Source organism: Triticum dicoccoides, chromosome 4A, assembly GCF_002162155.2.
Source record: "Triticum dicoccoides isolate Atlit2015 ecotype Zavitan chromosome 4A, WEW_v2.0, whole genome shotgun sequence".
Classification (NCBI taxonomy): domain Eukaryota; kingdom Viridiplantae; phylum Streptophyta; class Magnoliopsida; order Poales; family Poaceae; genus Triticum; species Triticum dicoccoides.
Genome location: NC_041386.1, coordinates 496,932,909 through 496,945,070, shown reverse-complemented (window position 1 = coordinate 496,945,070; position 12,162 = coordinate 496,932,909). Strand labels below are relative to the sequence as shown.

General features: G+C 44.6%; 1 protein-coding gene across 1 annotated transcript; it reads left to right on the top strand.

Annotated features, from left to right (window-relative positions):
- Positions 1 to 5,864: 5,864 nt before the first annotated feature.
- LOC119283578 lies at positions 5,865 to 8,643 on the top strand. The gene is made up of 2 exons (XM_037563060.1): positions 5,865 to 6,005; positions 7,767 to 8,643. The coding sequence occupies exon 2, from the start codon at positions 7,768 to 7,770 to the stop codon at positions 8,641 to 8,643; it is 876 nt and encodes a 291-aa protein (XP_037418957.1). The 5' UTR covers positions 5,865 to 6,005; position 7,767.
- The last annotated feature ends 3,519 nt before the right edge of the window (positions 8,644 to 12,162 follow it).

Sequence of the window (12,162 nt, the reverse complement as noted above, 5' to 3'; positions counted from 1 at the left end):
CTATGGAGAAGCTGGCATGTCCGGAATGAGGTTGTCCATAATAAACCGCCTCCCCCTGTTGAAGCATCTCTACGCTTTCTCGTCATCTATGAGGAATCTCTCCAATGCATACAACAATTTACGGTTGGTGACGTGATAAAAGGGAAGATGGTCCTGTTGCATGTTGGGTGCAAGTCGTCCACAACACATACCCCAGCACCGCCACCTCCTACAGTGTGTTGGGATCCTCCTCTGTTGGCCGAGTAAAGCTCAGTGTTGATGGTTCGTATATTCAAGCCACTGGAGAAGCGGGAGCGGGAATGATTCTCCGAGATAGCGAGGGTAACATCATCTTCTCTGCATGTCGTTCCATCATGCACTGCTATGGGGCACTTCAAGCCGAGCTTCTTGCCTGCCAGGAGGGTCTGAACCTTGCTCTCCAATGGTCTACCCTGCCGGTGGACATTGAGATGGACTGCATGGAGGCAGTCAAATTAATCAAATCACCTTCTATAGATAGATCGCCGCATGTGATGATAGTCAATGATGTTAAGAGTTTCTTTGGTGAAAGGGATGTAACTATTGCTCATGTAAGTAGGAGTCAGAACGCTGTTAGTCACTACCTAGCTGCATTTGGCCGTGTCGAGGGCCGTACTGGAGTATGATTGCGCTCTGGACCTGCAGAAGTTCCTATGCTTTGTAGGAACGAACTTGTAATCGACTAAGCAATGAAATCCCTTTTTACCCCGCAAAAAAAAGCCCTAGCGGCAGAGGAACACCAAGTTGTGGCTGGTTGAAGTAGACGTCGAGTTGTGTGGCCACCTGGCGGGGAAGGGAAACGACGGGTTCCCAAGGAAGGTCGTGCCCCCCCGTTACAAACGGTTGCGCCTCCTCACGGTTGAAACAAAAAACAGCGAACATGAGTGATTGTCACCAGAATACTAAACATTTTCCTAAGCGAGCGAGAAACTATCCTTTTATTACAGAGAGAGATTGAGCTTTGGAAATGAACCTTCTACGAATTAAATGGAAGTACATAGTGGATGGTGGCCTGAAGAACAAAGGAAGCAATGCGCTGGTAAAAAACCTTCGGGGGGATATGCTAGCAAGCGATGCTACGTGAACATGGAGAAGAAAAAATAACAAAGATATGATGTGACATGGGTGAAATTTGCTGAGGTGGCTAGATGATGATGTGGATGGGCTGCATGTTGAGAGAATAGGTAGTAATGGGGATCAACTTCTTAAGAATGTAAGATAAGATCACCATCCATATCCATTTTATTTTGAAGATCCATTTACATTTGAGTAGGTATCACACCCTTTAGAGGTTTAATCAAGTTCAAAACTTGATGCTCGTATATGAGCTCTATTTATGATTTCATAGTTTTGAGCCGTTTTTTAGTTGGGCGCCGTCATCGCTTCCTCTGTAGTGCGCAGTTTTTTATCTTCCTCTAAGATGAATATTTCATTATGAAATTATTCAGGAGGTTCACTAACTCTTCCTGTCCTATGTGGTTCAGTTGCAACATTAACTAGAATTTACACAATGATGTAGTAATTTCTGATTCAGCTATATGGATAACTAGTAAATTTCCCCGTGCGTTGCCGCGGGAATATATAAAAATTAGTTACATATGACATATATTTCAAAAGCTCTAAATTTAACATATAGATATTCCATACTTGCATTCTGTGTAAAACATGGCATTTCACAACCTTTAGGAAGTAAATAAATTAAATAATTATCTAATCTACTATATATGTCCAGTGACAAAAATAAACATATTGTAATGGTTTGCGTGGGCTGGAAAAAATGTTAGTGTATGGTGAAGTGGGATGCTTGCATATTGAGAGAATTAGTGATAATGAAATAAGATTTGCAGGGGCTAAAAAATATTGTTAGTGGATGCTGACGTGGCATACTTGGTGAGGTGGATGGTTTGCATGTTGAAAGAATTAGAAGTAGTGGGGATCAACTATTTATGTATTATAGATTTCTGAAACAAATTTTGATCAGTCAATCCATTTTACTTTTGCCAGAGATTCAATAATCTCATCAAGCTGTGATGTCATCCCACTTAATTCTTTAACGAAAACTCCTTTCCGAGAAAGTGTGCATTTGTTCCGACAAACATTTTGTTATCGGACTTTAGGTAGAAGGAATACCCCATTGCTATTTTGGATATCCTACAAAGTAACACTTGTCTGCTTTTAGGGTCAAGATTTGTTCTAAACATTTTACATAATTATCATTACCTCAAACTTTGAGATATAACATAATGGATTTCTTTCCATTCTATAACTCATCTACTATATCTAAATAGAAGCACCCCACTACTTGATTTCTCTTGACATGCAAGGTGTCCACATCAACATGCCATGTCATCAGTTCTCTGCCAATCAAAGTCTTCGGTCGGTGTGACATGCGCTACCGTGAGCGTGATCTTCGGTAGATTCCGGGGTGCAATATAATAATTAGCAAAAAGAAAACGTTTGTCGCTAGACTCTGCATGCAACGTCCATCGCCAGCGATGCCCAAGCAACAATTAATACGTGCATGCAGCCGTTTCCACGGAAAGCCATCAATATAAAATCGTAAAATATATCTAGCTAGCTATTTACTCCGCGGAGTACACGGGATGTAAAAAAGGAAACCGCTTTCATTAATACTCAGACGATTAGGTTCCTTCATCTCGGGAATAAATCTCCATCGATTTCCTCCAAAAAAAATTCTGACCAAGTCTTCTCATCTCCCTATATCGTCTCTCTCACCCCCTCCTGTCAAATCTCAACCGACCGACTATTTCTGTTAGTTCAGTTCCACGGGAATCAGATCGGCCTCTTTGGAGATTGGACTCTGGACACGGCTTTCTTTTCAGCCTCGCTGGTGCGGCGCCGGCCGCCGGGTAAGGCCTCAGATTCGTCGACAAGATGAGCAGCACATGGTTCGGGAGGGTGCCGGCCTAGACGTGCCCAACCCCGTCATCTGATTTCCCCAAGAATACAGCTAAAAAAGAAGTTGTGAATCACAAGAAATTGGGGTTGCGTCGCAGAGAGAGAACGAGAGGTTGAGAGTTTAGATTTATTTCAGTTCTTTTATTCTGTGATGATAATACGAAGTCCTGTTACTCCCTTTTACAGTAGTATACACACTCGCTTCTATATATGGTTTCCATCTAGCGACCCAGAAGAGCACACAACGAAGAGCTCATGCGACACAAGTCTATCCTGTAGGTTCCTATAGGACGATGATGGCAGCGCCAAGGCCCAAGGGCATCACGTATGGACCAACCTACCTACTCATTTCAGGCGAGGACCGAGGCTTGGTAGTTCTAATGTTGGCTGATTGGATCATATCTATCGAATCAGTGTAAAAATATAATGTCTCCTTGCTCGAGGTTTCTAGCAAATGCATTTTCATGAGTGGTCCGTTGGTTTTATTTCGAAGTTAATTATTTGTTCCTGTCATTCATTGAGATTCAAATCCTTCAATTTATTTTTGTTCACTCCTCATGACACAGATGTGGTGATCATGAAAATGTTGCACATATGCATCTCGAGTTCGATTTGCATGCTGCACATATGCATCTCTATATCCCAACTCCCAGGTCTGATCTCAATTTCCATGTTTTATGTCCGCCTGCTGCCATCACGTTCTGTTGAATTTAGTAACGTGGGTTCCAGCAAGCCGCTACAGTCTACCTACTGCCGTCATTAGGTAGATCCTCTAAATTCTTATTTGAAACTGTTGGTCAAGCTTGCTAGATTGCCTGATATGATGTGTGCCACTGCAATCAACCAATTCCGCAGCAACACGCGGAATATCCTCTAGTATGATCAGTTAGTCCTATTTTTGCCGATTGTGTTAGTGTGTTTTTCTTTTAAACTCATGTTGAGTTATTGTTTCGTACTTCGCATTTAAAGGGTATTCTGGTTAATAATATGATCGCATACATCATTTTAATGCAGAGGCCACGAACAATCCCCCTTTCGGAAAAAAAATAGTCACCTTTTTGCTTTGACACTCCCTCTTGACATGCTTATTGACCATACGGCTTGCTGGACAAGTAACTAAAAGAATGGTGGAAGACGTGCTGGCCAAGGAAATACTACAAATGAGGCTTAGGCAACTTCAACGCGCCAACGCAAACATATGTGGATTTTGTCTGTTTTTGTCCATTTGAGTCAGCATTTTTGGCGGTGTCAGTGGCCAGTGCGCCCAACGCGCCGATGCATTTTCGTCCGCGTGGCCGGTATGTGACCATGTTTTTGCTTTTTCTTGTATACATATCAAAAACATTGCCCAAAGTTCCGCATAATTCAACCAAGTACACATATCATAGTATTACAACAAAAAAATCACATACTAGTTTACAAACCAATTTTTTTTGTCACAAATACATCTATTTGGTTGCAAGTTGAGCCCTCATATACTCAATCAAATCATCTTGTAGTTGAATGTGAGTTGGCCAATCACGCATTTGATGAGTGAAATTTAGTGAACTGTCAAACGTTGTCCCTCCTCCATGCTCAGGCACAACATTTTCACCTTGAAATTGGAACCCCTGATCGAAGATTTCATCCTCACGCTCATCCTTTATGATCATGTTATGCATGATCACACAAGCAGTCATCACCTCTCACAACTTCTTCGTGCTTTGAGTTTTAGCAGGATACCGAACAATGGTCCATCGAGATTGAAGAACACCAAAAGCACACTCCACATCCTTTTTACTCCCCTCGTAAAGAAATATAAGAGCATTTAGATCACTACTTTAGTGATCTACAACCCCCTTTATATTTCCTTACAGAGGGAGTACTTTCTAGCACTTGCTTGGGCAAATCTCTGTCTCTGCTCTACTATATATCGGGTTGGGGATTGTCTTGACAAGAGTAGTCCACTGAGGAGAGATACCATCAGCTAGGTAGTATCTTTGTTGTAGCGGTGGCTATTAATCTCAACATTGACCTCTGGACAGCTGCCTTTTGCAAGCCTTGCGAACATCGGAGAGTGCTGAACCACGTTGATGTCATTGTGAGGGGGGTGGCATGGACGTGGGGGTGCTACGATGGCGGCGAAAACGGTCCACCAACCGTCGAGTGCGGCGTGTTGCTGGGGGGTGGGTGCGGGCGGCGGCCTGGGCAGCGTACAACCAGCCGGAATTGGTCGGCAGGGGCGATGCCTAGGTGGCCGGGTGTGTTGGTTGTTGATGGGAAAAGGGGAGAATGACCAATGTGCCACCGATTGGTGAGCCAGGGGGACAAGAGGGCAGGCGCCGCGCGCATCCGCGTTGCCACAAACCTAACCCAAATTTGAGTCAGAAATGGATCGCGTGCTAAAAAAAAGCGGACGTTCGTCCGTTTGGGCCGGCATGTTGGGTTGCGGTTTCGATTCAAACGGACGCGCGCAGATAGTTTGCGTTGGGAGTTGCCCTTATGCTTCCATCCGGAGCCACACGAGCAGATGTAAAGAGCCGGCCGGTTGATTCACGGGCCAGTGAAGGTGTGAGGAGAGGGCATGTGCATTGTGCAGCGCACGAGTGCACAAGCCATGCCGACTGGCGAGGCCGCGGCGTACAAGAGCCGAGTAGGCATTTCAAGACACGACATCCTACAATGGTTGTGAAGGCGAGAGACGTGGCACGACCTGACATCTATCCGATAGGTGACCTGACTTGTGTATGCTCGTGTACGTGACGGGGCTGTTTAGAAAACTGCGGAGGGAGAGGGCGACACGTATCCGTCTAGAGGGAGGTGACGAGTCTCCTGCCTGTTCACTTCAATTTTAGTCTCAATGTCCCTTCGGCTTCTTCATTCAATACTACTAGTAGTTCTATCTCAATCCACCTTTGACACACACACACATACTCCTCCCAGTCCCCGGGAAGTAGCAGAGGGTGGACGACTCTCCTTCTCCGGTGCCAGTAGAGGGCGCAGGAGGCCAGCGGTGTTCTGCATTGGTGGTCACGGATCGGAGGAGCAGGAAATTCCGACATCGATCCATCCGCGCCGCCGTCGGAAAGGTGAGGAGGATCGATGGCGTACGCTCATCTATCTTTTTTTCTTCATTTAATTTTACTTGGTTTCAAATCTTCCGCCAGAACCCTAACTAGAGTCTATACGTTCGTTTCCTCTATCGATCCCTCGACTTTGACCTTGCTCTCATCTCATGCGCTTCAAAGGCCGCGGTCGCAGCTATACCTGCATGGCGTCGTTGCTTTGGCAGTTTGGTTTCAGTTTTGTGTTTTTTTTCTTTTTGTGAAATTGGTTCTTCTTCCCGAGTTCCCAATTAAACCACATAGTCGAGCGTTCATCCGGAGAAGGTTGCTGCCGCCGACCAATTTTGATGCGAGATCGGCGCAACGAAAAGGGAGGGGAAGCGAAATTAAACACGTCCACAGTCCATTTCCAAAATTGACTCTGTGGACCTTTTTTCCTACAAGAAAATAGTTTTTCTTAGAAAAAACATAGATCCGCAAACTTTTCTTTGGAGGGATACCTGCACCGTGTTTTTCTTAGAAATAACATAGATTTTTTTTTTGGGGTAAATAACATAGATCTGCAAACTTGGTAGGTACCCCAAATACAGTCTGGGACACACTTAAAGACACAGAGACTACTAGAGTTCATACTAGATTTAGCTAGAACATGAATAACTACATTCAATTGCCGACGAACATGTTTGAAAGCCATCAAGGTGAAGCGGTGTGCACCGTGTGGTTGCGAACTGTGCAAATGAAAGATTGGACATGTATTTTCCATGTACTGTACTTCTGTAAACACTATAATTGATATTGCCCATGTCTCAATTTTTCTTCTAGAAGCCGAAACACATTTTCCACCAATTTTGGCAGGTACACGTTTTATAAGAAAATTCAGATGCATAGCTTTTGAACTGTACGATTCGCATCATGCTGACATTTTCAGCTAACACAAAATGACACACATTCGGGTACATGTTCGAGAAATAAAAGTTTGAGAAAAAAGCGCACAGGTGCATGATGGCGAAGCTAGAGAATCAGATCATTGGGGTCAGTTTCCTTGTTTGCGGTATAATCTTTCAGGAATGAGCAATAACAAAGACTGGATTAATGAAAAGTCTATGAATTCCATTCGGTTCATTGGCACACAACAATTGTGTACCAGCTCCGCCCTGCTTGTGCTTGAATAAATGCTCGAATGTATGATTTTCTTTTCATGTGAAAAAAAGCTTCAATAGCTAAAACAGCAAACATTTTGGCACAAAACCTGTTGTTTTTGCAGGTCACACTTAGGTGCAAGTACCATTCAAGTGATCACCCACATATTTATTTCTGACAGTTTCAGATGTTGTTTTCAAGAAAATCGGTTCCGATCTAGTTGTGGCTGGAAGCCAAAAATCCCCAATCGTCCAAATACAGTATAATGGTTTTGTTTCATGGATGTTAGGCAAAGGGAAATGATTTGCTATCTTCACTAGCATTTCTCACCAAACAAGAACCATATAAACGTGATGGGCTTTATTTAGCTCTGGAAATTGGCAGGTGCAAATAAAGTTTTCGTGCACATTCCAACAAAAGTGAGATCTGGTGTTGGGTAACCAACAAATAATCAAATCCTTTATTATTGTATTTTTCCCATTTATATGGGTCGATGAATACTGTTTTTGGTGGTCAACCCTGGTCCCTTCTTCAATGAACAAATAGCAGTTCTCGTGCTTATATAAAAAGTTGGTGTACATATGTGTATTACTTGGCTACCGTGTTAATAATTTAATGACAACTCAGATTCTTTATTTTTGTCAGGATGTCCAGCATTATTGTTCCTGTGTGCATCAACGCGCCCGAGCTATCCACAATTCTCGAGAACAATGCAGGACTTGAGTATCTTACCAAGACAAGAAAAGTGTGTGTCAGAAGGCTGCTTAGTGCTAATGCTCATGGGTACCCTATACCACCACCGGTGCTTGAATACACGAAGCGATATCACAAGGCATATTTCACAGACGAGGCACAAGCGCAGTTAAAGGCGGCTGGTCCGTATGTACCTGGCAGCACACCAACAAACGAAAACAATGATCAAAGCCATGACAACGGTGAGCCAAGAAAAAATTGTAAAGGCTTGACAGAGAATCCTACCCTCCGAGATCAAGTACAAACTTATGGTGCTTCAAGTTCGGTCCAGCAAAGGATTGCTAAAAGGCCCAAGTTGGACATCGAAGAAATTTACAGGACAAGGCACCCTGAATTATATCAAGGATTTATAACTGATGCTGGTATTAGGGTCACAGAAGATTCACCTATCCCTGAGGAGTGCCAGACTGAGGAATTCCTAGAGGCAATGGAGATTTTGGAAGAAATAAATGGCGCCCCATGTTATGATGCTGAGAGCCTGGCTCTAGGTTCATTGAAGAAAGCAGAGTACTTCCTAATGCCAGACACTATACAATTTGAGCCATGTGCAGTTGATAGCATTTGCCGAGGGTCTGCATTTTGGAAACCTGATCGGAAGCTACTTTCTCAGGTGTACGCCCTGGCTAAAGTGCAGGCGCTTCAGCTTGGCAAATTAAGTGGGCGGTTCTACGAGCTCAGGCATTTTCTGCTGGCTGGTACCATGGACAGAAATATTCAAGGCTTTGTTCGCCTCCGAAGAACTCAGCTGAGATTTATGATAAGAAAATAGGCAGTTTCTCGATTAAATTAATCATGAATAAATCATGAGCATGACATGGACAACATTGATAACACACTGATTACGATCTAACAAAGCATGTACTACGCATATAGTAGAAACATCTACGCATATTGCTAGTACTGCTACAACAGAAAGAAACACGAGAGGGATAAACGATGTATACCCTCCAATCGGCCACGCGGCGGTGGTGGCGGTGACAGCAGCCGCGGCATCCTCGGCGGCCTTCTTGTCGGGCTTGGCCTTCTCAGCGGCAGCACGGTCGGCATCGGTCGACATGGTGATGACGAAGGTGATGCGGACGTAGATGAACAGAAGCGAGTAGTCGCGTAATCGCTACCCAAAAACCTAATCGTCCCTCTCCCGTACAGGATCCGGAGAAGCGGGGTTTCGGGGGCCTGCTCTCCCGTCAACCGTGTACGCGGTGAACGGGACGGAGTCGCCGGCGGTAGCAGCAGCAGAGGAACGACATGGGCGTGGAGGCGGAGATGCGTTCTGTTTCGTGGCGGCTAGGGTTGGCAGCTCCTCACATATATATGTGCGGCTGCTCGTGGAGAGACGTGGGCTGAACCCACGTCCAAGTCGGTAGCCCACGATCTAACGTCTCAGATCATGGCCCCACCTGTCAAAGACTTAGTTCCTGACCGGCAAAAAAAAGCGCATAGGAGTGAGCTCGGCTCGGCTCAATCCCGCAACCCGCGGCGCGTCGTGACAAGGCGAGGCGTGGCGTGGCGAGGCGAGCGGAGGAGGAAGAGTGCGTGAGGGCCTCATCTCTTCTCAAGCTCCAATAGCATGAGGAAGAGAATCCCTTATAAACCACTCCAACTCTCCTTCCACTTCCGGGGTGGAACTAAACTTCCCACCACCTTGTCATGCCACCTACATGGGCCCTTAGAGATCAAATCTGAAATTGTCATATGGGCTCTAGGCCCATCTCATATTTCAACAATCCCCCACCAGATCTCAGGGACCCAGTTTGTCCTTTGTTCCAAACGCTGTTTTGATATACCAGCATCTCAGTGGAGACCGATTAAGGTTGAGCTCCACCTAGACCAAGTAGTTACACTCCTTCACAACTGAACAATGGACTATGCCTTGAATTGTCAGTTTGGCGTCAAGAAGTTTCACCACAAGTCTCACTGATACGAGGCTGCCGAAGGCCGACCCCTCGGGTGGAGCATATTAGTCACGCTCCTGGCCTGTTCATGAGCTTGCTAGAGATCACCCCAATCTCATAGGCTGTGACCAGCAGTCGGGCTCATATAGGTGTGTTCCTCCAAAGATCGCTCTGTAGGATAGCATTTTGCTTATGCATATAAGCCTTGGAACACATTAAGACAGTAGTCATCTTTCCATATAATTTTCAGAGTATTGCATCTCCAACGGAGTGGGTTAGTAAAGTTACTCTCCTCAGTTCACCACTGGCTTGTTTTCCCAGGTCCTACTTCACGGGATCTCCGATCACATAGGTTGGGTTACTACCATGGCAACTCATGTGGGTCTCATACCCATCTCCCTTGATGCGTTATCTATCACAACACGTGATAGCCCTTTAGTAAAGGGATCTACCAGATTCTTAGCCGTTTGAATATAATCCAACGCTATCACTCCAGAGTTTCTCAATTTTCTGACAGCTTTCAATCTCATTCTTATGTGTTTGTTGGACTTCATGTTGTCCTTTGAACTCTTCACCTTGACAATAACTGTTTGATTGTCACAGTTCATAAGGATGGTCGGAACCGGCTTCTTAACCACTGGCAAGTCCATCAACAGATCTCGAAGCCATTATGCTTCGCCACCCGATGTGTCTAATGCTATTAATTCTACTTCCATTGTCGATTTTGTTAAGATCGTTTGCTTGCAAGACTTCTAGGAAACAGCACCACCTCCAAGAGTAAATATATACCCAGTTGTGTCCTTCATCTCATCAGCATTAGAGATCCAATTCGCATCACTATACCCTTCAAGTACCGACGGGTATTCGGTATAGTAAAGTCCATAGTTCATAGTACCTTTCAGATAGCGCATAACTCTCTCAAGAGCACACCAATGTACATCACCCGGTTTGGAAACAAATCGACTCAGATTGCTAATAGCAAATGCGATGTCAGGCCTCGTTGCGCTCGCTAGATACTGTAGTGAACCAACAATCTGAGAGTATCTCAATTGATCTATAGCTGTGCCTTTAGACTTTTGAATCAGCACACTAGAATCATATGGTGTTTGAGATGGTTTGCAATCCGAATATCCAAAACGACTCAATACCTTCTCAACATAATGGGATTGCAAAAGTGTAATCCCACCCTCATCATCTCTCAATAGCTTGATGTTCAAGATAACATCAGCCACTCCAAGGTCATTCATCTCAAAGTTCTGAGATAGGAAAGACTTAACCTCCTCGATCAACTTGAGATTAGTCCCAAATATCAGTATGTCATCAACATACAAACACAGTATAACTCCTTCGCCCCCACCATAGCGATAGTATACACATTTGTCAGCCTCATTAACAACAAAGCTAACAGATGTCAACGTTTCATTAAACTTGTCATGCCATTGCTTAGGCGCTTGTCTCAGGCCATACAAAGATTTCACCAACTTACACACCTTTCCTTCCTGACCATCCATCACAAAGCCATCAGGCTGTTGCATATAGATTTCCTCCTTTAGCTCTCCGTTCAGGAAAGCCGTCTTAACATCCATCTGATGAATGAGAAGACCATGCGAGGCCGCCAACGAGAGTAATACTCGAATGGTGGTCAGTCTGGCCACAGGTGAATAAGTGTCGAAGAAATCTTCTTCTTCTTTCTGGGCATAGCCCTTGGCCGCAAGCCTAGCCTTGTACTTTTCTATCGTACCATCGGGCCTAAGCTTCTTCTTGAACACCCACTTGCATCCCAATGGTTTGCAACCATAAGGACGTTCAGTAAGCTCCCAAGTCCCGTTAGCCATGATGGAATCCATCTCGCTACAGACCGCATCCTTCCAGTAGTCAGCTTCTGGAGATGCATACGCTTCTGAAATAGAAGTGGGATTATCCTCCACGAGGTATATGAAGAAATCATCACCAAAGGTTTTTACAGTCCTTTGTCTCTTGCCCCTACCAAGGGATTCCTCATTATCCTCCTTAGGATTTTCATCATGTGTTTGATTGTAATATTCCATCAGAATGGCAGGTTCAAGAGTCTCCTCAGATTCCTGTCTAGAAGTGCTTTGTACATCTCTCATGGGAAAAATGTCCTCAAAGAATGTAGCATCTTTAGACTCCATAATTGTACCGACTTTCATGTCAAGTACCTCAGATTTCACTACTAGAAATCTATAGCCAACACTATTCATAGCGTAGCCCAAATTAACACAGTCCACAGTCTTTGGTCCAAGCTTACGCTTTTTGGGGATCGGCACATTAACTTTCGCCAAGCAGCCCAGTGTAACACCCCGGATATGACTTTCCTAATTTGTACTCCAACTCTTGCCGTTTCCGGCGTTAAGTTATTTTATTTTCTCGGG